The sequence below is a fragment of the Haliaeetus leucocephalus genome, unplaced genomic scaffold (genome assembly GCF_000737465.1).
Source record: "Haliaeetus leucocephalus isolate CR32 unplaced genomic scaffold, Haliaeetus_leucocephalus-4.0 Scaffold657, whole genome shotgun sequence".
Taxonomy (NCBI): domain Eukaryota; kingdom Metazoa; phylum Chordata; class Aves; order Accipitriformes; family Accipitridae; genus Haliaeetus; species Haliaeetus leucocephalus.
The window spans coordinates 2,996,692-3,017,888 of NW_010973093.1; the positions used below are offsets into that span (position 1 = coordinate 2,996,692).

A 21,197-nucleotide genomic window follows, 5' to 3' on the forward strand; every position below is an offset into this window, starting at 1 on the left:
CCCACTTTTACCCCCCCCCCCCCCCCCCCTGAGGCAAAACAAACAGGCCAGGGAAAATCATTCTGTGACTGCCAATTAGTTATTTTGAAGATCGGCTCCATTACTAAGCAATCTGTGTTAAGGAAGTCATGAAGACTATGAATGTCAGCACCATTCTTCTAGTCTCTCAACTGATGATGTATATTGCACATAGCTTTCTAGACATTTGCTGCATAATCTATTAATAAAATATTGCTTACATTTTACATGTATGCAGTTTGCACTCCTTCAATTGTAAACAGACTTTCGAAGTTATTTTTACAATTACAGAGAATGCTAGAACCTAAGTCATTTCCGCGGAGTCGGTTTATGAAGTGAAGTTTCTGTAATTGTAAAATTACTGTCAAGTCTGGTGGTGTGGATCTATCTGTATCTTGTATGTGCAGTTACCACTTGCTCCAAGGTTTTTGTTTAACATTTACAGCCTTCATTGGTTTTGTGAAAGAGCTTTGTTTACCTAGAACTGGTGATCATAGAGACTAATGCTTTCCTTTAATATTTGACAGGCTAGAAGAATGTTTGAGGGAGAAATGGCAAGTTTGGAAGCCATCTTGAAAACACAGACGATAAAAGTGCCTAAACCCATTAAAGTTATAGACCTGCCTGGGGGCAATACTCTGTTTGTGATGGAACATTTGGAAATGAGAGGCTTAAACAGGTAAACCACAGTACTATCCTTGCTTCCTTTAGCCAGAAATTTTGACTATTATGACAATTAAATCACTTGTTTTCGGAGAGAAATTTTTTTTTTTTTTTTAAGCAAGTCAAGATACGTTTGGGAAGTTACGCAACTGAGAACTGTGTAAAATACTTAATAATTCTTCACCTAGCAAATAGATCATACATCAAGAAGTGAGTGTGGTTTTTCTTTAGTTTTGGTTTTGTTTGGGGTTTTGTAAGTAATTAGTGATTTTTACAGTAAGGTTCCTTTTTACAGTCAGGAGAATTACCTACCTGATCACCTGTTTTGTTTTACCTGTACTTGCCTTTGGTATAAGAACCAATGTTTAATATTGCTAGTCAAGAAATTATGCAGAGGCATTTCCCAAATGAATGCATCCTAATTTCAGTATTTTTACAACCCTCACCTTGATTCTGATAGTTTCAAACTTTTGGCCCTCCTCTGTGGCAAACGCTTAAGTAAATTCAAATATGATGAATACTTCTGTCTGGTTCCATTAGGGAGGTGGGCATGACCAATTTCTCATCCCAGTCTCAGAAATTCTGCAGCCAACTTCAGGTCTTATCCCTCATCCTGCTCGTCTGCAGAATTTCTAAATCATGAAGAGCCCCCAGTGAGCTCCAAGAGAAAGAGGAGAAATCCTGTGTTTGGGCCGATTGATATGAAAAGTGTGCAAATGCAACATTTGGCATACAAATTTCACGGGATAGCTACAATCTGTGTTAACAGGGACAAAATGAAGAAATAACTTTGCCTTAAATGACAGTGCCTTGAGAACAGGGAAAGATGTGAGAGGTCAAAGACAGGAAGAGGAATATACTTTTGTTAACATGGGAGGCAGCTAGCTGTAAGAGTTGTTTGTAATTACTGCAAGAGTTTTCTGAACTGTGTAGAGGATAAGCTTTTATTAAAAATAGATAAATAAATAAACCCCACCTGACTCTTCCATCTTCTAGGCCTTTTAGAGAGGAGAAGCCAAAGACAGAGAGGCAGAGATATAAGGAAGAGGATGAGTCTTGTTTGGCTCTATTTCCCAAAGACAATTTGCCAAAAAAAAAAAAAAAAAAAAAAAGCATAACATGTTGTTATGCTTTTCTTACAGATTCCATACTGAAAATTCATGTAGAAGTGATATCACACAGAAATTAGAGTTGATGGTTTCTCATTGTTATTAAATTTATGATTGCTGCTCACTTTCACTTTTAATAGTGTTGTCAGAAACAACCATGTAAGTACATCTTGTTCTACGTTAATACATAATCTTTATAGAAAGAAGAGGTGTTTATAACAGGAATATTTTGAAAATGTACTTTGTTAGAGATGCAGAACTTCTTTTACTTGCTTGATAAATCTTTTCAATTAATTCCTGGAATACCAAGAACTGGATTCATTCATGTGTCGGTGTTGCTAAGAATGCTTTTGTTTCTTAGACATTCAGCAAAGCTTGGAACACAACTGGCTGATCTCCACCTTCATAACCAGCAACTTGGAGAGAAGCTGAAGAAAGAAGAGAGCACAGTTGGTACCGTACACAGCTGTTTGCATATTTAACCTAGTTAATAATAATCTACAAAATGGTTAAAATAGCTTTTGTTATTTCAGGATAAGTTTGTCTTCTTCTACTAAAGATACTATGAAAATAGATTTGGACAAAACCCCCAGACAGGGGGCCTTCTTTTTGCTTTTGTTTGCTCTGTTTGGATCTCTGTAAGCAAAACATTTATTTGGGACCCTTGGGATCCCACACCACAGTTTCTGCAAGGACGTGGTATCAGAGGAGATATGCTCCCTCAAAATATGATTATGAAGGTTATAATATAGCTGCTTTATATCAAGCTTTAAACTTAAAACCCAACAGTAACGACCATTGTAACAAAAAGAGTATTAAGGTGCAATTTTTTTTATTCTCAGTAGAAGCAGCATTGTACCCTTGTGTAGTTTTTAAGGTCCCTTTGCAATGTAGATGCTTAGAATCTTGTCATTAGTATTGGATTTTTGTCTTTGGTTTGAAAGGTAAAGGTCAAGGGCAAATGGAAGTCCAGTTTGTGGATCAATTTGGCTTTCATACAGTTACCTGCTGTGGCTATCTTCCACAGGTAGGTTGTACTTCATCAGACTGATAGAATTTTAAGTTTATCTTATTTTCCCTTCAGTGACACAAAGGGCCAAAATTATCATAATGGAAATTAATTTATTTCTGTGGAGCCTGCTAAGGAAAGTAGTGCTTTGGGCAGCACTTCCAGCTGCATTGGACATTCATAGCTCTTTGAATTCTTGGATTTTATCACTTAGAGAAAATTTATTCCCCTAATTTTAAGATAATTTAAGATTAATTTTAAGATAATACTCTATTAAGTGGTAGCATTTGCTGTCCTGGATGGTATCAGCACAAAGGCTATATAATCCTCCAAAGTTTTATTTGAAAAAGAAGAAAATTTGTCTTTTGCATGGTGCAGAACTGACATCTGCAATGCTGTTCCTTCAGGTGAATGACTGGCAGAATGACTGGGTGACTTTCTTTGCCAAGCAAAGAATCCAGCCTCAGATGGACATGATCGAAAAGAATTCAGGAGACAGGGAAGCAAGAGAACTTTGGGCACAACTTCAGGTAGGAGAAGTTCTCTTGGTTCTCATTGTAGTGATAGCTAGGTATCAGTTGTTTAGATTTTCTTTTCATAAAACAAAGTTCCTGTTTGTTGGTATGCTCCAGGTTCTCTTGGTAAGAGACTCCAGCTTTTAGGGATTAAAATGCCCTTTATTCTAAGGTATAATGGCTTTTGCCACATCACCCTATGCTAATATTCCGAAGTGAATGTGTGCCAAATAGCACTTTGCCTTACTGTTTGGGAAATACTAGATCAAGTTCACATTTCTCATTCCCTGTAACATGGTCATGATGAGAAATGTATATGAGCAGTACTGTTCTGCCCATTATCTATTCATTTAAGGTTTGTATCTGATTAAGTACTGCAGTATTAGCTATTTGGGTACTACTTTGTAGAAATCTCTTCAAGGTTGGTGAGAGATCCCTGAGCCTTCTAATGATGAAGTGGGTGGTTGTTATGTTATTAAAACTGGTCAATATTGCAGCACTGAATGCAGTCTTTCTTTTTTTATTTTCTTGCTAAAAGACATTTGGATGACTATTCTTCAGTTACTGGCTTTTATGAAAAATAGAAATCCTCTCGATTTTCTCAGCATCTTTATTCACTAGGTCCTATGCTGTTTCAAGTTGTGTTTTTGTTTTTTTAACTAGCTTTTAAGAAGTTTCAATTCATGCTCTGCATGTATGCAGATAAAACTCTACAATCATTCACCTTAAAATGTGGTAGTTACATGTCGTGCTTTTTTCCCCCTGCAGCTGAAGATACCCAGTTTGTTCTGTGATGTAGAAATTGTTCCTGCTCTCCTGCATGGAGATCTCTGGGGAGGAAATGTAGCTGAGGATGATTCTGGTCCAATTATCTTCGATCCTGCTTCTTTCTACGGCCATTCAGAGTATGAGCTTGCAATAGCTGGGATGTTTGGTGGCTTCAGCAGTTCTTTTTACTCTGCTTATCACAGTAAAATCCCCAAAGCTGCAGGGTTTGAGAAACGCCTAAAGCTTTATCAGCTTTTTCACTACATGAACCATTGGAACCATTTTGGTACAGGGTACAGAGGGTCTTCTCTAAACATTATGAGAAACCTTATAAAGTGACTTGCTGCTTAAGCAGAATACTTCCTATGTTGCTTGGAAAACCCCATACCTGGCGGTGCAACTACAGCAGTAGTAATGTTAAAAAAAGCTACAAGACCCTTGACCTTGTTGCACAGTTAAAGACCTAGAATCAGTGAGTCCTGCTGAATACCAAGTGTAACATAGTCACCCCTTTTTAGGATAGTTGGGAGTAACTTTTATGAGGGAAGTATCTAAGGAAGGAATTTATTCAGTTGCACAAAAGATCTGTCAGTGTCAAGAAAGCATTGTATGCTTGAGACTAGGCAAGGTAGTACAAATCAAGCACTCACGTGTAAATGATTTGGTAGAAGTTCTTTCTTAGGGACCAATTGTGCTTCAGAGTAGAGAAATACCAGGGTTTGCATTTGCACCCTAATGGAAGACATTAGAGAAGTGTTTGTGAAATGGAAAATTGCTTTTCTCAGTTACTGAGGAGATGGCTAAAAAAGTTGCTTATTGCTTTTTGCTGTTCCCCCCCCCCTTTACGATAGATTGCTCAGACTCTTTCAGCTCTTCATGTCCAGTTATGTGCATGAGAACAATGTTAACAAAATATTTTGAAAGTCAACACGAAAATTATATAATGGAAACTGTGAAAAATTATTTGGACTTGTTATTCATTATGCTAATGTGATTCTACTGGATGAAGACTGCTTCCTGTTCTGTTACAGAGCTGTGTGAAAATGCTTATAATTTTTTCTGGCACGTGCATTTTGGTGCCTCATGGCATTCTTGTAGGGTGTTCTGTGCTTGCCAGTCAGTGGGCTCTTACCTACAGCAATTTTGTTTTCACCAGAACTAGCGTGCTCTTCTCTTTCGGATTGTGCTTTTGTCCAACAGTGTGCATTCTTTTCAGGTAAGACACTTTACGTGTACACATCCTGTGAAGATGTACTCTCACTAATCCAAACAGAGGATGTACTTTTTGACTGTCATCATTGCCCATAGGATAATGCCATCTGGTCATGGTACAGGCTTCACATAAATTTTCTGTAGTTTAGACTACAGGTGCCATAAGCTAACATTTTTCTTCAGTCCCCACTAAGTGCACTTTGTAGCTCTTGGGATAAGAGGCATGAAACCAAAGGAAGTTAAAATGTAACTCACAAAACAGCAGCTCTGCATGACTGTCAGAAGTTCTTTAAGGATAGCTTTGCAGAGTAGCTATTTCTTGTACCTGCAAGATGGTAATACTAAAATTGTACTCTTTTTGATGTAGGCTGGTAATGATATTTCAGTGCAAGCGTACCAGGTAGGTGAGAGAGATGCATGATTCCTAACATGCATTTTGAGTGTTTGGGAATGACTTCAATTAATTAAAAATGTTTTTTCACTGGGTATTGGCAGATTACTGAGGGGTTTTTGGTTGCTGTTTTTGCAGTTATTTATACAAATTGGAAGCAAGTTTAGAGAAGACTTATCACTTGATATAGCTTTCTCCTTAATTCTACTACTCTTCTCACTGGCTGTTTAACTTTTGCTACAAAAAGTTTTAAAGCCTTGCTTGGTAGAATAGCTTTTACTTTTACCTTGTTTCTTAAATAAAAAGTTTCCCAGTTGATTATTGTTGTCTCTGTTCTCTGAATTAAAACTTTACAGCTTGCATTCATTCTGGGGAGCTACTTGCTCTAACCTGTTAAAGGTCCCTAGTTCGTTAGACAATTATGGTCATCAAAGGTGTTGATGGGAACATGGTCACGGATTTTAATCTGGAGCAGTGTGTCACTGAATAAAATTTACATGTTGTTCAGTTACAGTATCATTTGATGTCCTATCTGTGCCTTCAAACTTTATGTGTTGTACCAGCTGTTTGGATGTTGTTGATGGAATGTTATGTCTGTGCCCATATCCTTACACCATTCACCCAAACTTAACGCTGCTTAGTGCAGCTGATTGAAGAAATGCTGTGGAATTTTAGCAAGCAGTCAATCTGGTTAGATCCCTTAACTGTTTATTTCCATATGCGATCATAATAAAGTTAGATGTTATTTAACAAGGTCATTCTGTTGCAAATCTTCAACAAATCAGCATGTTTATTTTGCTAAAATACCTAAATACTTTTTTATCATTAGAAAGTGAAAAAGTGAGATAAAGGTGGATTTTCTGTCAGTCAGTCATAGACTTGAGTGATCAACGGTAAGTCTTTAAAGATCACCTTTTCCTAATAGAACTGAATCAAAATATTTTTGTGATTGAATGAAAATTTTGTTGTTATGCAAGTTAGGTAAATAGAAACAATTGTATTTAGAGCTTTAATTTAAGGGATATTATGCTCACTTTTTCAAAGCTATTTTGTGCTGCGATTAAAATGGAAGGGGTGTAGGGAGGAATACAAATGGAATGTAATGGTGAGCTCTACTGTACCATGGATCCCTTGGTTTTGAGTTCTTGTAGACAGCAGTTGAACCAGGGAATGGAGAAGGGGATGAACTCTTCTCTTCTGAAGGCAGGCTGCTGGTGGACCCTTAAGGAGAAATTGCTGCAGTTCTATAAGGTAATTTTTGTTTTTCCCTTACATGTTGTATAGTTCTGCACTGCTCTTAGAATTCTCCTCTTTGATCAATTTGTTGCATTGTGTGTTCTAGGCATGCCTTTGGTATTCTTTATCTCTTTCTCTTACAGTTTAAAGCTAATGTGTTCTGCTTTTCCTTCTCATATATTCCTCCCTCTTGGCTCCGTCCATACATTCTAAATCTGGTGAGCGTGTTTCCTTGTACCCATGCTCTCATTCTGTATTTCCTGGTTTTGTATTATAATTTTGCTGACTTTCCACTCCTGTTTGGACAAGGAAAAAGGATTAAAGAACCACTGAATTTTTCTTAAATATACAGTGTTCATGTATTTGAATATTGTAAAAAATTGTAATATCCTATCATGATGTTTCTAAGGCTTTTCTCAAGATGGATCACAATATACGTGTGGCATATGTAGACTAAAGCATCTCAAGGCATTTATTTTTAATATTTTTAAAACCAGATCTCTCTATATCTTTTTTCTTAAACTAAATTTTGAAATTAATTCCTTAGAGAATTAATTAGTGGGTTGGGATATGATTATGCGTAATTTTAATAACATAAGCTTCTGCCTTGGAGAGGAGCTAGGGGAAGGGAGACTTGGAAATCTGGACTCAATGGTTAGGATCATAGGAAAATTCAGGTTGGGACAGACCTCAGGAGGTCACTTAGTTCAATCTTCCTGCTTAAAGCAGGATGAGCTGTGAGGACAGGCCAGGTTACTTAGGTCTTTGTCTGGTCTTGAAACTGTCCAAGGATGGAGGCTGCACAGCCTCTATGGGCTTGACTGTCCTGATTGTGAAAATACATCCAGTTTGAACCTCTCTGCAAGAATCTGTATTTTTGCTGAATTGCTTATAGTTTTTATGTACCCTGCATTTCAGTATGATTTTTTTGTTGTTGTTTTCATTCTCATGGACTGCTGCCATCTGCAAAAACTGCCTGCAGATATGAATGTTGCACTCTAGCACTGTTTTCCTGCTTTTCATCTTCACTGCTATTCCAAAATACATCTGGTGATTTTAACTGATGCTGCGCTGTTCTAGCAGAAGTGAAAGCAGGTGGGAAGTGGTATATAATTAGCTTGTACAGTAGGCACTGATTGTGACAAAAGATTTAATGGGAAAGTGTATTTCTGGTAACTAAGCCACACCAGAATCACAATAGCTTTATTATTTTTCTTTGTAAAATAATATTAAATTACTTTTCAACACATTTTAAAATGAAATCTGAAAAGAATTCACTAAAATCTCCCAAGACATGGTTGATATTATATACAGAGCTACAGCCTGTGCAGTTATGCTGAAGATCAGATCTATAGGATTAAAGGAGCTCTGAATTATTTGTCCTTGGATAGTTCTTTACTGAGAAACTATAACTTCTGTCAAAGGCAAGGAGGTTTTTATGATGAAAAGTCTTTTCTTGCTCTTGGCTTACACTATTCTATACAGCTTCTTTGTTTTACTGTGATTCTTTAGATACTGTTACTCACAAAGGAGAAGTGAACAATCTTTTTCTTCATTGGTATGCATGGGGATATCTGTCTTCTGGACAGTCTTTGAAAACAAATAGCAGCATTTGTGAGCAAAACAAGAAGAAAAGAGCTGGGAAATGAAACAGTTACAAACTCCACTACAAGCATAACCCTGAGGATAGGACTCAAACCAGGAGCCAAACAACACTCACATAAATAGTTCTTTGTAATTCCTCACCATCTTCTCATATCTCTCTGATGCAATTAATATTTTCCTTTGTGACCTGGCCATGGTGCTGAATTGTTTGTGGTAGGAGGATTCATTGACGTGGGTTTTTCAAGCACTCTATTCCTTTGAGCCCATCTGGGATGCATTTGAGTTGTTTTACTTCCAGAGTTTGAAATGATATTGTTCGAAGTTGCTTGACTGGAAACAATGTGAACAAAAATGTTAGGAAACCAGGCCTTTCACCTGTGCATTACTAATTAAATATCAATCCAATGTGGAAGCAAACAGAAGGCTTTCCTATCTTGGCTACTATGTCAGTGATGCAATATATTTGGATTAACACAGTCCTGTTTCTGGTTTAACCAAAAATAAAATGTCAGAATGCTGAAAGAAGTGTTACAGTCAGTAACTATTGGTATCTTCACTGGTAATTGTAGGACAGAAGTCCATGGCCTACTAGACTGTAAAAATTTTGGGTTCAGTAGTAATATTGTTTGGTTTGGTTTTGGGGGGCTTTGGGGTTTTTTTTCCCTTAACAGGTTAATAGAAAAATGAATTAGGGTATCTTTCACTATGCAGAAATAAGGGTACCTGCTCATTTTAATTTATTTTGTTGCCAGAAAACTTTAATCCTCTCCCCAGGTGCTCCATTGCAACTGAGCGTATGATTCCCTCCTTTCAGCAGTTGGAGACCATTGTTCTAATAGTAGGGTACTTTTCAGGGCTTCATACATCCTGAAGTTCAAATTGCTTGGCATTTTCACTATATAAATCGGTCAGATGAGTCATATTAACTAACTGCCTCAAACTGTCCAAGATCTACAGGTATAATCAAGTTGTTTTGAGTGCATGTGCACTGGTTTACTGTGATTTAATGTACATGCTGAGCACTTACGCTTCAAGCTTTATTTGGTCCAGGCACAGTTGTTTGCTTTAGTAGCTGTGGCTCATTTTCTAGGCAGAAATGCTCCATGGGAGTATATGGACAAAATACTTAAGACTCCTACAGTAAGTGCAGACTCTTCTCTACCTCTCCCCAGCATTATTTTCTGTAGCTCTATTTTGTGAATAATCTATTTTACAGTTAGTATATCAGTGATGTGATGGTGTCCTGGTTTCAGCTGGGATAGAGTTAATTTTCTTCCTAGTTGCTGGTACAGTGTGTTTTGGATTTAGTGCGAGAATAATGTTGATAACACACTGATGTTTTAGTTGTTGTTAAGTAGCACTTATCCTAACTTAAGGATTTTTCAGCTTCCCATGCTCTGCAAGCAAGCAGGTGCACAAGAAGCTGGGAAGAAGCATGGCCAGGACAGCTCACCCGAACTAGCCAAAGGGATATTCTACAGCATAGAACATCATGCTCGGTATATAAACTGGGAGGAGTTGGCTGAGGGGGTGGATCGCTGCTTGGGCATTGGTCAGTGGGTGGTGAGCCAACTGCATTGTGCATCACTTGTCTTTTCTTGGGTCTAATTTCTCTCTTTTTGTTATATTCCTTTTCATTACAATTATTATTGTTATTATATTTGTATTATTATTTTATTGTAATTTTAGTTATTAAGCTGTTCTTATCTCAACCCACGTGTTTTACTTTTTTTCCCAATTCTCCTCCCCATCCCACTGGGAGCAGGGAGGAGTGAGTGGCGCTTAGTTGCTGGCTGGGGTTAACCCACGACAGATGGTTATAAAATATTACAGCTGGACTTTGTAGAAGGATTGCCAAAGCAGTCAGTGGTTACTTTAGACATACAATGCAAATGTCCAACCATGATACGTAACCTTGAATGGGGCTTCTTGCTATTCTTGAATACTCTTCTGTATTTGAATTACTGTTTCCGATTCCAGGTCATGAGCTACACTTTTCCAGCTTGTGCTCTTACTCTGTAAGCAATGTCCTGCTTAGATAATTCTGGATGTTAGAAAAGTTCCTCCTTAGCCAGTTTGTCCCTTTGAGGTCTGCTATGTTCCAGCTCCTCTGTGTACCATAAGGAGCTATGTTCTGAGAAATACTTGTTTGAGAAATAACTTGTACTATACCAGTATTTTTCACTCCATGTAGGACTGGAACCATTTGTGAATGTAGTGAAAAGCCTACCTAAATGAAGCTAGTATTTGTCCAGTAATCATTCCTTTCTCTGTCAAAACCAAATAGCTTATATGAATCAATGGAAACAAATAGTAGTGAAAAGAGAGAGAAATGCATGAAAGCACAGTGCAACAGTGGCAACAAAATCCAGAAATTCCCTGGGGAGATGGTAGGCATTGCTGCTCCAAGTGAGAACAAGAACTGCAGCCTTTTCCACAGATTGTAATGTGCTAGCAGTTGGTCGTAGCCACCTAACCAAATATGTTATCTTTATACAGACTTTATTAAAACAGATATTGTAGGATCTGGGTTATGATAACATGTTTTAAAGGTTTAACATTTTATACCTGAGGGCGTCAGTGCACTTTGCAAGTATGAAGTGATTAAATTCAGCAGTACCCAAGGGATCTTCTTCCTGTGTGTCAGATTGTGAAAGGAGATAAAAAGGTGAAATAACATCCTAAAGATCATGTTAAATCTGGAGAAGCATATAGGAACAGTATCCTAAATTTCTTTATTACCAACTTGATGCTTTTACTATAAATGTTCACTTTATAATGTACAGCCCTGAGCACCCTACTATCTCACTGACTGGAGGACACTTTCAGGCAATAAAAATCTTTTGTCTCTCTCTTACAAGAGATCCAATTATGTCCCAAGAAGGGAAAGCGTTCTAAAGGTCTCAGTGATGACAACAGAATTCCAGTCCACACAAAGCAACTACAAACAGAGAAAAAAACCCACCAACCTTTCCACATATTTCTGGTGGCTGACTTATGGTCAGCAGCATGATTTAATTTCATCCTTATGGACTGCAACATTGTTTTTCGTATCGTAAATAACGACAATACAACTCATGTGCGCAATTTGTATTGTTGCACTTAGACTCCCTCTAGTGGATTGGTTTAAAAATGACCGCTTCTACAATGCGGTCGCAGAGCTTAGAAAAGAAAAACGGGTCCAAACTACAAATACCAGCAGCTCTCAGCACAGTTGAGAGAGGACCCAGGACACACCTCTCAATTTTATTCTAGCAAATATTTCTGAAGATTTTTTTTTTTCATGTATAGCTACAAAAGCCTATGGAAAACAAAGCATTTTGAAACATCTCTGGGTTTTCCTTTTTTTTTTTTTTTTTTTTTTTTTTTTTTTTTTTTATTTGGTGGGTGGCCCTTTACCTCATAGCACAGTGACAGTGAAAGAAGGACCCAAACCTTTAATCTTGTTTTGCAGTGGATTTAGCTGAAAGCAGCTGCAGCAGCCTGGAAATTACCATGGAAAAAATCCTGAAAACAGAATTGAAAACTTCCGTTCTGAAGGCGTTTGGAAGCTCGGGAGGAGGATACATTAGCCAAAGCCAAGGTTATGAAACAGACAGTGGACGAGTATTTGTTAAAATCAACCACAAACCTCAGGTTAATGCTAGCAGATATTTATCTACTAATATTATTGCATGTAGAGAGCTTTTTATTTTAAAAGCACCCAATTGTTAATAGTTTAGAGTTCTGCATTTTCAGGCTGACTTCTAACGGAGTTTTTCTTTCAGTTTTCTTTTAAAAGCTGTAGTCTATTTTATATCAAGTATTAACGTAGGAGGTTTGGTTCATGCAAAATGAGGTGTAATGCAGTGTGATAACCCTCAACAGGAATTGACATTACAATATGTAAAAAGGGGGTTAAGTACAGAGCTGTTATTGTAGTACTCAGAGTTTGGAAAAGCCTAAAGCTGAATTTGCATTCACTGCATTCCTTTTCATGTTTCAGTTGGGAGGATAGAATAGTGGGAGGGAGGGAAAGAGGGAGGAAACAGGGTGCCAGTGCTAAAACTCATGTATTATTTTTAAAGCTACAGAGGTTTCAAACTTCCCCATGGCTTTTTGTATTTCTGGGAGTAAGATTCTTGCAATTTTTCAGGCCAAGCTCTTGACTTTTCTATTACTAAATGAATACTCAATTGCTTTTTGTAACACCACAGTGCATCAGAAATTTGCTTTATCAATATCAAACGCATCCTAAAACTGCTGTGAAGAACAGCATCTTTACTTCAAAAATGCAGAATACAGGCTTCATATTTACTGTCGTCTCCATCTGATTGACCTGCATGGAAAGGAAAACCAGTTTAAGGATTCAATCTTTTACTTCATTTAGTAGTGGTCTTATGTGGTTTTGAAGGAGGAGGTCTTGGGTATTATCCTCATTGTTACAGCTGTGTAGTTTGGTATCTCCTTAAGCAGCTGGAAATCATGATGAAATGTGATGTATCCTACTACCCTGGAATGAATTTGGGAAAAAAAGAAGTTGGAATTAAGGTACTCGAGTCTCCCTGTGTGGACTGAAACCTTGCTGCAGCTACATTCTTTTATCAAGATGAATTAACTCCTTGTAACTTTGTAAACAAGGCTGTTTTTTTCCAAAGTACTTGTTGCAGACATCCATAGTTTAGCCTAAGGATATTCTCATTTCTTGACAGGCTAGAAAAATGTTTGAAGGGGAAATGGCAAGTTTGGAAGCTATTCAGAAAACCAATATTGTGAGAGTGCCTCAGCCCATTAAAATAATTGACCTACCTGGAGGAGGAGCAATGTTTGTCATGGAGTACCTAAAGATGAAGCACCTCAACAAGTATGTCTGTACATCTCTTCTTCTTTTTTCTATGTTTTGAGGCATATTTTCTTATCTTACAGTCAGTCAGAAAACTTTGAGAAGAACCTCTCTATTCTCTCAGAGATAGAGCTTTGTCTGTCAAGATCCATATTTGTTTGTATGTGTACATATTAAAAAAATACATATATGTATCTATATATGTGTGTGTATACACTCCTTCTGCATATTTTGCTCTTCTCTGACCCTCTACCTGCAATAGAAATGGCATGCTATTGCTAGCCTAGAGCTTTGTATGCTGGTCCACATGTGCTGAGATGCTACTAAAGTGAATGTGATAATGGCTGAGTTTAGCCCATCTTTCCCTCATGAGATTTTTCATTTGAGTTTCCTTTCCCAGCCTGTCAGTTTTCTTTAAACTTGTAGGCTTCTTATGTCTTTGAAACCTCTGCTTCTCTAAATATAATCTTCAAGTATGATTGAAGTCAATCAACAAGGTCAAAGGCACTAAGGTGAGGAAGAACTAAATGGTTAACTAGATGGATAACATTAAGTTCCGTTTCATCCATCAACCAACCTGAATATGGAATTCAGGAGTCATAGGCTCCTGAACATAGGCTTTCAGGAGTTAACTGTTTCATTTCGGGCCTCTATGGGAACACAGTAATGCCTGTGGCTCTTCTGGCAGTTTGTCGAACCTATCTATTTTTATTGGGAGAATAATGACAATTCCACAGCGTCCCCAAACAGTCTATTCCAGTCCATCCAACCGTTCCTAGGAAAGATTTTTCTAATGTCTAACCTCAGTCCTCTTGGCTGCAATTTTAAACCCATTATTTCCTACCCATTCTGGACATGGAGAAGAAATTAGTTTCCATCCTTGCAGTTCCTGTTCAGATATCTGCAATATTTTAACTGCTTTTTAGTTGTCTGTCTTCTGCATTAAGCAATCTCAACTCAATCCTTGCCTATGGCTTCTTTTTAGACTTACTATTCTTATTGCTGTTCAGCTGATCTCGAAGTATGAGGCCCAAAAGTAGATACCATGTTCTATTCTCTGCTTACTAATGTGGAGCTGATAAGGAGGATTGCTTGATCCTTCTGCACTCTATGCTCCTGTTTATACAACCTTGTGTTCTGTTTACCTTTCTTGCAAGAGCATTGACTTACGTTCTTTTTATTGTCTGTTACAACCCATTTCTTCAGAGCTGTTGTCTAGTCATTTGCTCCCTGTTACATACTTGAGAAGTTGATTAAGGTTCTATATTTGCCAAAAATATACTTGGTCATATTTAATTGAGATTCTTTTTTCCCTGTAATATTTCATTCACTTCTCTTGTTTCAGTTTCGTTTTGTTTTTTGATCCTACAGATATTCTTCAAAGCTTGGAGACCAGATAGCAGATCTTCATCTTTATAACCAGAAACTTGGAGAGAAATTGAGAAAGGAAGGAAACACAGTTGGTAGAGTATTGATATCATGTACTAAACCAAAAATGAAGTAATTAATTTGGCTGTGGCACAATATTGCATTATAATTTTAATGATTAGTAAATTCAATACTGGGACACTGTTTCATGAGATATGTCCCTCCTGTCCCTATGCCACACTTGTAAAATGTATGTGATATACACAGGAGCTGTAATTGCTATTATAATTTCTAAACATATCATTTTAACCTTGACAAAACTAAATTAATTTATTTTTAATTTTTCATTTTGTATATACTTTGTTGTATAATATTATGCAGATACTGAATTTTAGTAAGAAATAGTGCTAATATTTGATAGTTAGAGCTTTCGACATTTCATAAGTCAAACTGAAAATTTGGACTAGTTGTCTTTTTCAGTGTCAGTTTGTGGTGGGTTGACCCTGGCTGGATGCCAGATGCCCACCAAAGCCGCTCTATCACTTCCCCTTCTCAGCTGGACAGGGGGGAGAAAATATAACAAAAGGCTCGTGGGTCAAGATAAGGACAGTTTAATAAACCTTTCAGCCTCATCTACCATCATTCTCCTAAAATGTTCTTGACCATACAGACAACCTCTTTTTTTGTTTACTGTTGGTTTAGACAATTAGCTTATTACAGAATATGGTCCCAGATAGTAAACACATAATTAAGTTCCCCTTTAAAGATGTTGCGGACTACTTTTTTGAACTCAAATATGTAGCAAAATATACAACACTTGCTGCTCCTTGGAGATAACTAATTCAGCAGTGTAAGGTCATGATCCAGTTTCTGTTGACTTCAATGAAAACACCTTCCATCATTGTTTGGAAAGTGGATTCAGGCATAAATGGGGAGAAAAAAAAAAAAGGAAGCTATACAACAAATTATTCTTCTAGAGTTGTTGGTATTAAAATGTGAACCACCAGTCTGTTTCTGTGTTTTTCCCATGACTTCAGGGATGGACCGGGTTCGAGACTTAGTGCTGGACATATTATAATCCATTATTTTTGAGTGAAGACCAAATTACTAGCAGGCCACAAATAATCTATGAATCAAAAATAAGCAAAGTTTAATGACAACATGTTCAAGTGTCAGAACAGTAGATTGTGAATCTGGTATCTGGACTCTGTTCCTGAATGTCTAACTCATTTATCCAAAGAAAAGTCACTAACCATGACTAATTGTGCCTCCATTTCCATTCAGTATTTTCAAGTTTAAGAGACTTCCTTCCATCTTTAGAGAGGGTTGTGACCATGAAATAAGTGCTTAAAATTATTTTGTATGCTTGTTCTCTGAAATCTAGTTCTGTGTTTGCAAACTTTACTGTGTAAGGATCTCAAAACTCCCAATATTTTTTTTGTTTCTTAGGTAAAGGAGCAGGTCACTCTGAGTCTCAGTATGTGGATAAGTTTGGATTCCATACAGCCACTTGCTGTGGTTATATACCACAGGTATGTTCCATGTCTGTGAAAGCTAACGTGCACTCATATGATTCTATAAATTCCTTATACAAAAGCTTGTTTCATTATGATCACAGTTCTGCTTTCACTGTTTCATTCTGACCTGACAGTGAAGGGAATATGATCACTATTCAACGTGTGTGGCTTGCTACAATGCATGTAGACACAGTGAATCGAATAAGAATTTGAAATTGTGGTGGTTCTTTAGCTTGGTGATACTTAATAAAATAAGTATCCCTTCAGATACCATGTCTTGGTTTTGTTTTTCTAAACCCCTACTATATGGATCTTAAATGGCAAAATCCACTGCTTTTAGAGAGCCTCATCATGTAACACATCACATAAGACATTGGAAAGGGCTCTCAGAGAAAAATCAGTCATTTGCTGGCTCTGCACATGGTAGAATTTCATTCTGCTATTTAACCGAATGAACTTTCAATGTCTCAAACTCTTTGCTACAAGTACAACTTTTAATCGAATTAGAAACACATTACCCAATAAAAATGAACGAATGCTTTTGCATTTCCAAAGATTTTTGGAATATAATATGGAACAACTGAAATGATCTCACAGAAGCTCTTCCTCTAAAATACATTAAGAAAATTTGAATGAATGGAAACAGCCAGAACCTCGACTTAGATCTCATGTTAAAGACAGCCCCACCTAAGCATGGAAGACAGCATCACTCCCAAAAGAACAATCAATGAAATCTCTAATAACACTGTGCGTAGGTCATACTAACGTTGTCTAGGCCATTGTGTCAGCATTGAACATTTTAACTTGATATCTATGTATTATTAATGCTGACCGTGTATATGGTAAAATTGTTTATTACGAACCTCTCTATCATATTTTCTAGGTGAATGAATGGCAGAGTGATTGGCCTTCGTTCTTCATTCGTCACCGACTCCAAGCTCAGTTGGATTTGATTGAAAAAGATTATGGAGACAGAGAAGCCAGAGAACTTTGGTCACAGCTAAAAGTATGAACCATGTCTTAAATGTGATTTTTAGAATATTAGAAAATATGTATCACTGGAATTTGAAAAGTGTTTTAGAAGAGATTTACATAGCTTTTAATGAACAGTAGTAACTGGACTAGCTTCACAGCTGGTCCAGCAACATTGTCAGCTGAAAAGAATTCATGTTGCTCTTTCAGTTTTTTAATAGAAAAATAGAAAATAAACCTGTAGTTCAGCACTGAAATGTATTTCTTAGAATCCAGCTAATAACAATAAGATGGTAAATCCTATCTAAGAACTTGATGTTACAAAGTAGGTAAGATTCTGCTGCCCAGGCAGATTTTTTTAAATTTTTTTTTTATTTGGCCTAGGCTTACAGCTGAGACTGTGGTTCAGGTCACACTCCAGGCAGTACTTAGGAAACAGCCAGGAATTTATTCTTCTGCAAGCTCTACATCACAAATTTGTTCCTTAATTCTGGTTAATTGGTACAGATGTTTACTGCTGCCGTTTTTGCTAATGAAACCTTTTCATTTAAATGAAATTTATATTTCTTGTGACAGCCAACACTATCCATGTCTAGAAACAATACATTAATACTAGATGTTAATAAGAGACTGTGAATGAAATGATTTGGTAAGCTTTGTCAAGAACAATCAAGAACATTTATTACTGGCTTACAGTTCAGGTTTATGCTTGTAGCCATCAACTTCAAAAGCACTCCATGAGGACTGAAAACAGGCAGTATTTGACCAGCTTAGTCATAAACTACAGTGATTTATTTATTTTAATATTTTCCTCAACGCTCTTTAATTGTTATGTGTTTGTTCATGCTTTTTCAGCTAAAGATTCCTGAAATGTTCTGTGATGTAGAAATTGTTCCTGCTCTCCTGCATGGGGACCTGTGGGCAGGAAATGTGGCTGAGGACGACTCTGGGCCAATTATCTTTGACCCTGCTTCCTTCTATGGCCATTCAGAATTTGAACTGGCCATTGCTGGAATGTTTGGTGGGTTTAGCAGCTCTTTTTTCTCTGCCTATCACAGTAAAATACCCAAAGCTCCAGGATTTGAGAAACGAAACAAATTGTATCAGCTCTTTAATTACATAAACCACTGGAACCATTTTGGGACGGGGTACAGGGGATCTACCCTAAATGTAATGAGAAAGCTTCTGAAGTAACCAGGTAGGTTTGAGAAATTCTGACATAGTCCCTTAGTAATGAACAGCCCCTGGCTATCAGAAGTAATTAGGAACTAAAACTAGGAATTAATGTTGATGGTAAAACACCTGGCATGTAAAAGGCTTAGTACACTTTTGAGCCTCACTAAATGTTAACAGTGATTGTGTAATTTTTAACTTATATACTAGTTTACTAGCACAGATTCATACCCTGCTGAAGGAAGGGACTGCATTGTTTGGGAAGACTCCACTAGGTTGGAAAAATAGCATGACAGTAGCCTAACCTTACTCTCCGTAGAGAGTCTCACTTCATAGCTGCTGTGTTTCCAAAGTTGTTTGCATCCTGCCACTTCTGCTGCTGCCCTATGAGCAGTTCATTACTGAGACCTACTGTTGTGGGATTGTGGTGCTGGAAGTAGTAACTAGTTCCTTACGTCTCCCTTTTTTGTTATGTTTTAGTTTTCTGTCTCTGTTTCCATCCCCTTTCCCATTTATATTTCTGTTGTCTTTCCTTTCCCATATTAAGTGTCCTAATCCAAAATTTAAATCAGATTCTATGAATCTGAAAATGAAAACATTCTCTTTTTGATTTAAAGAGTAGACAAGGCCCTTTGGACTGCACTTGGCAAGCATATATAATTAATAACATTTCTAATATTTATTTTAATTTAATGTAATTTACTTACATGCTTTTGTTTTTTTCTTGCTATGAGAAATTAAATTACAGTGGTATTTCGGAAAAAAGGATGTCTGTAGTTCCTTGGTAATTAAGTGTATGGTCAGAAAGTGGGTTGTTACCAAGCAAGTTTGATAATAACATATCATAGTTTTAGTATGATACTTGTCACAGATGGAGTGATGCACTTCACTCATAAGCGAGAATTAGCAGTATGTTTATTGATATAAAACAGTGATTTATTGATAATAGCATATCTTAGTTTTAGTATGATATTTTAGTGTGTTATGCTATGATAGTAACATTTAATTACCTTTTTACAAAGAGAGCAAAAAGTGGGAGGGAGGCTTAGTGTCTTGATGACAAGAAAGCATCTGTTGCTGCTGTGTTGGTTGGTGCTTGATGCATTTTCAATTTTAGAAAATAATGTACAGTAGGCAAAGCTAATATGTTCTGCCACTGCTGGATTATTGAAGGAACAGTGTCAAATTAGATGGCTTTATCATGTTTTTTAATATTCCTAACTGCTTTATTTTTACAGAAAACATAGGCAATGAGAATTTGGGGAGAAAACTGCAACAATGATACTGGCATATAATGTGAGCTAGAGTACATTAGCAGATCCATGTTTTTTTTAATGGAAGAAAGTGGTAAAGAAAGTAAATATAAGTGCAGTCCAATGAATGCTTATGTGAATCAGAGGATTTGAATAAGAATTACTGAACTTAGGTATTTAGGCTTCAGACAGCTGTCATGACTAATACATAAAATACTATATTCAAAAATGCTCAAATATGTTTAGACTTTTTTTTCAACTTTAAATTGCTGTGCTATAAACATTTCATAAAGTTTAGAGTTAGATGTTGTCATTGATACGATTTAAAAAATGCACTTCATTCTCTGTAAATAAAATACAAATAGTTAAAATTTTTTACTTCCTTTGAATTTGGGCTACAATTAGGGGAAGTTGTCACGGTGTGGTTATAACACTTAATACAATTATTACAGCGGAGAAGTGGAATAATACAGTTAGAATACAGTTGAAATCGTAGCTGATAGCTAGAAGATCCAGGTCTGAGAAAACGGCAAAGTGCATGCATACTAGTATTTATTAATGTTAACAAAAATACATGTATTACATTGGAAAGTACATGTGAACTTCTCAAATAAAACATTTGCCTTGCAGAAACTAGGTGTTTGCTGTACCTGCATTTTGTGATTGTGGTTTGCTTTAACGATTTTGAGCCTGAAGATGAGGGTGTGGATGGAGTTTCTGGATCCTGGGAAAGAGAAGTTACCTGTCCTAATGTTCTAACCAGACTGAAGTGTCTCCCTGAATTTCCTTTATAATCAATGGAGTGGAATGACCACCTCTGGTGACTCCTCTCACCACGAGCACCCATTTTAGTGTGTCAGCTGGTCTGATCTTTCAGGTTTATTTTCTATTAAGTAAAAAGGTAACCTGAGGTGACTTAGTCAATGTCTACTTGAGACCCCGACTTTAGTTTCCCAGCGTTGGCAATGTGTCAAGAGAGAAGTGGAAAACTAGCGCTGTTATCTGGTAAAATATAAAGTGTGTGGGAAAAGCAGCATGGATGGAGATGTGGTACGTCTTGGGCTGAAATACGACAGAGTATCTTCCTGAGAAAGCTAACGGGAAGGAATCTGGCATGAGCAACAGTAACCGCTGTGAGGGGGCAGCCATTTGTTTGAGCCTGACCACTTGCTTACTTTCCCTTTTTTTCTGTAGCTGTAGCTTTCAGTATTCAAACCTTGTTGCCATAATTTTACGAGATTTAGGTAACGAATTTAACCATATAATTCAATGTTTTGGCGTGGGTAGGGTAGGCAATGGAGGAGGTAATGGAGAACGGCGTAACGCAGTTGCCTTCCGCGCACACCTGTGGCAACCCGTGCAGAACGACGTGAGGGGCAGATTCAGGACGGTTCCTCCCGGCATGAGGGAGTTTCTGTGCGCGGCGGCCTAGCAGAGACGCGGGCAGAGCCTGCGCCGCGGCCGAGAGGAAGAGGGGCGTTTCCCAGCTGACTGAAGAAACGCCAGCCACGGGCTCTCCGGTCCGGCAGACCAGAGGATCCCAAATAAACGCCGGGAACCGCCTGC

At 37.4% G+C, this 21,197-nt stretch overlaps 2 protein-coding genes across 5 annotated transcripts in view; both read left to right on the forward strand.

The window, feature by feature from the left end:
* Nucleotides 1-12,010, forward strand: part of FN3KRP (fructosamine 3 kinase related protein) — a 13,967-nt gene extending 1,957 nt beyond the window's left edge. For 2 of the 4 annotated variants that reach the window (XM_010579423.1, XM_010579424.1), the window contains exons 2-6: nucleotides 546-697; nucleotides 2,152-2,243; nucleotides 2,735-2,817; nucleotides 3,207-3,329; nucleotides 4,083-9,798. In XM_010579423.1, the coding sequence (XP_010577725.1) occupies nucleotides 546-697; nucleotides 2,152-2,243; nucleotides 2,735-2,817; nucleotides 3,207-3,329; nucleotides 4,083-4,421 (789 nt within the window). In that variant the 3' untranslated portion in view covers nucleotides 4,422-9,798. Of the gene's footprint in view, nucleotides 1-545; nucleotides 698-2,151; nucleotides 2,244-2,734; nucleotides 2,818-3,206; nucleotides 3,330-4,082; nucleotides 9,799-11,980 lie in introns of those variants that run through there. The other 2 variants (XR_775149.1, XM_010579425.1) reach the window with 2 other exon arrangements.
* FN3K (fructosamine 3 kinase) lies at nucleotides 11,877-19,951 on the forward strand. The gene is made up of 6 exons (XM_010579421.1): nucleotides 11,877-12,162; nucleotides 13,218-13,369; nucleotides 14,720-14,811; nucleotides 16,166-16,248; nucleotides 17,117-17,239; nucleotides 18,061-19,951. The coding sequence occupies exons 1-6, from the start codon at nucleotides 12,022-12,024 to the stop codon at nucleotides 18,397-18,399; spliced, it is 930 nt and encodes a 309-aa protein (XP_010577723.1). The 5' UTR covers nucleotides 11,877-12,021; the 3' UTR covers nucleotides 18,400-19,951.
* Nucleotides 19,952-21,197: the final 1,246 nt, after the last annotated feature.

Excerpts from the sequence above, each read along its gene's own strand:
- FN3K (XM_010579421.1), top strand. The coding sequence starts at position 12,022 with ATGGAAAAAATCCTGAAAACAGAATTGAAAACTTCCGTTCTGAAGGCG. Across the intron at positions 12,163-13,217 it reads AAATCAACCACAAACCTCAG|GCTAGAAAAATGTTTGAAGG; the intron begins GTTAATGCTAGC and ends ATTTCTTGACAG. Across the intron at positions 13,370-14,719 it reads AAGATGAAGCACCTCAACAA|ATATTCTTCAAAGCTTGGAG; the intron begins GTATGTCTGTAC and ends TTGATCCTACAG.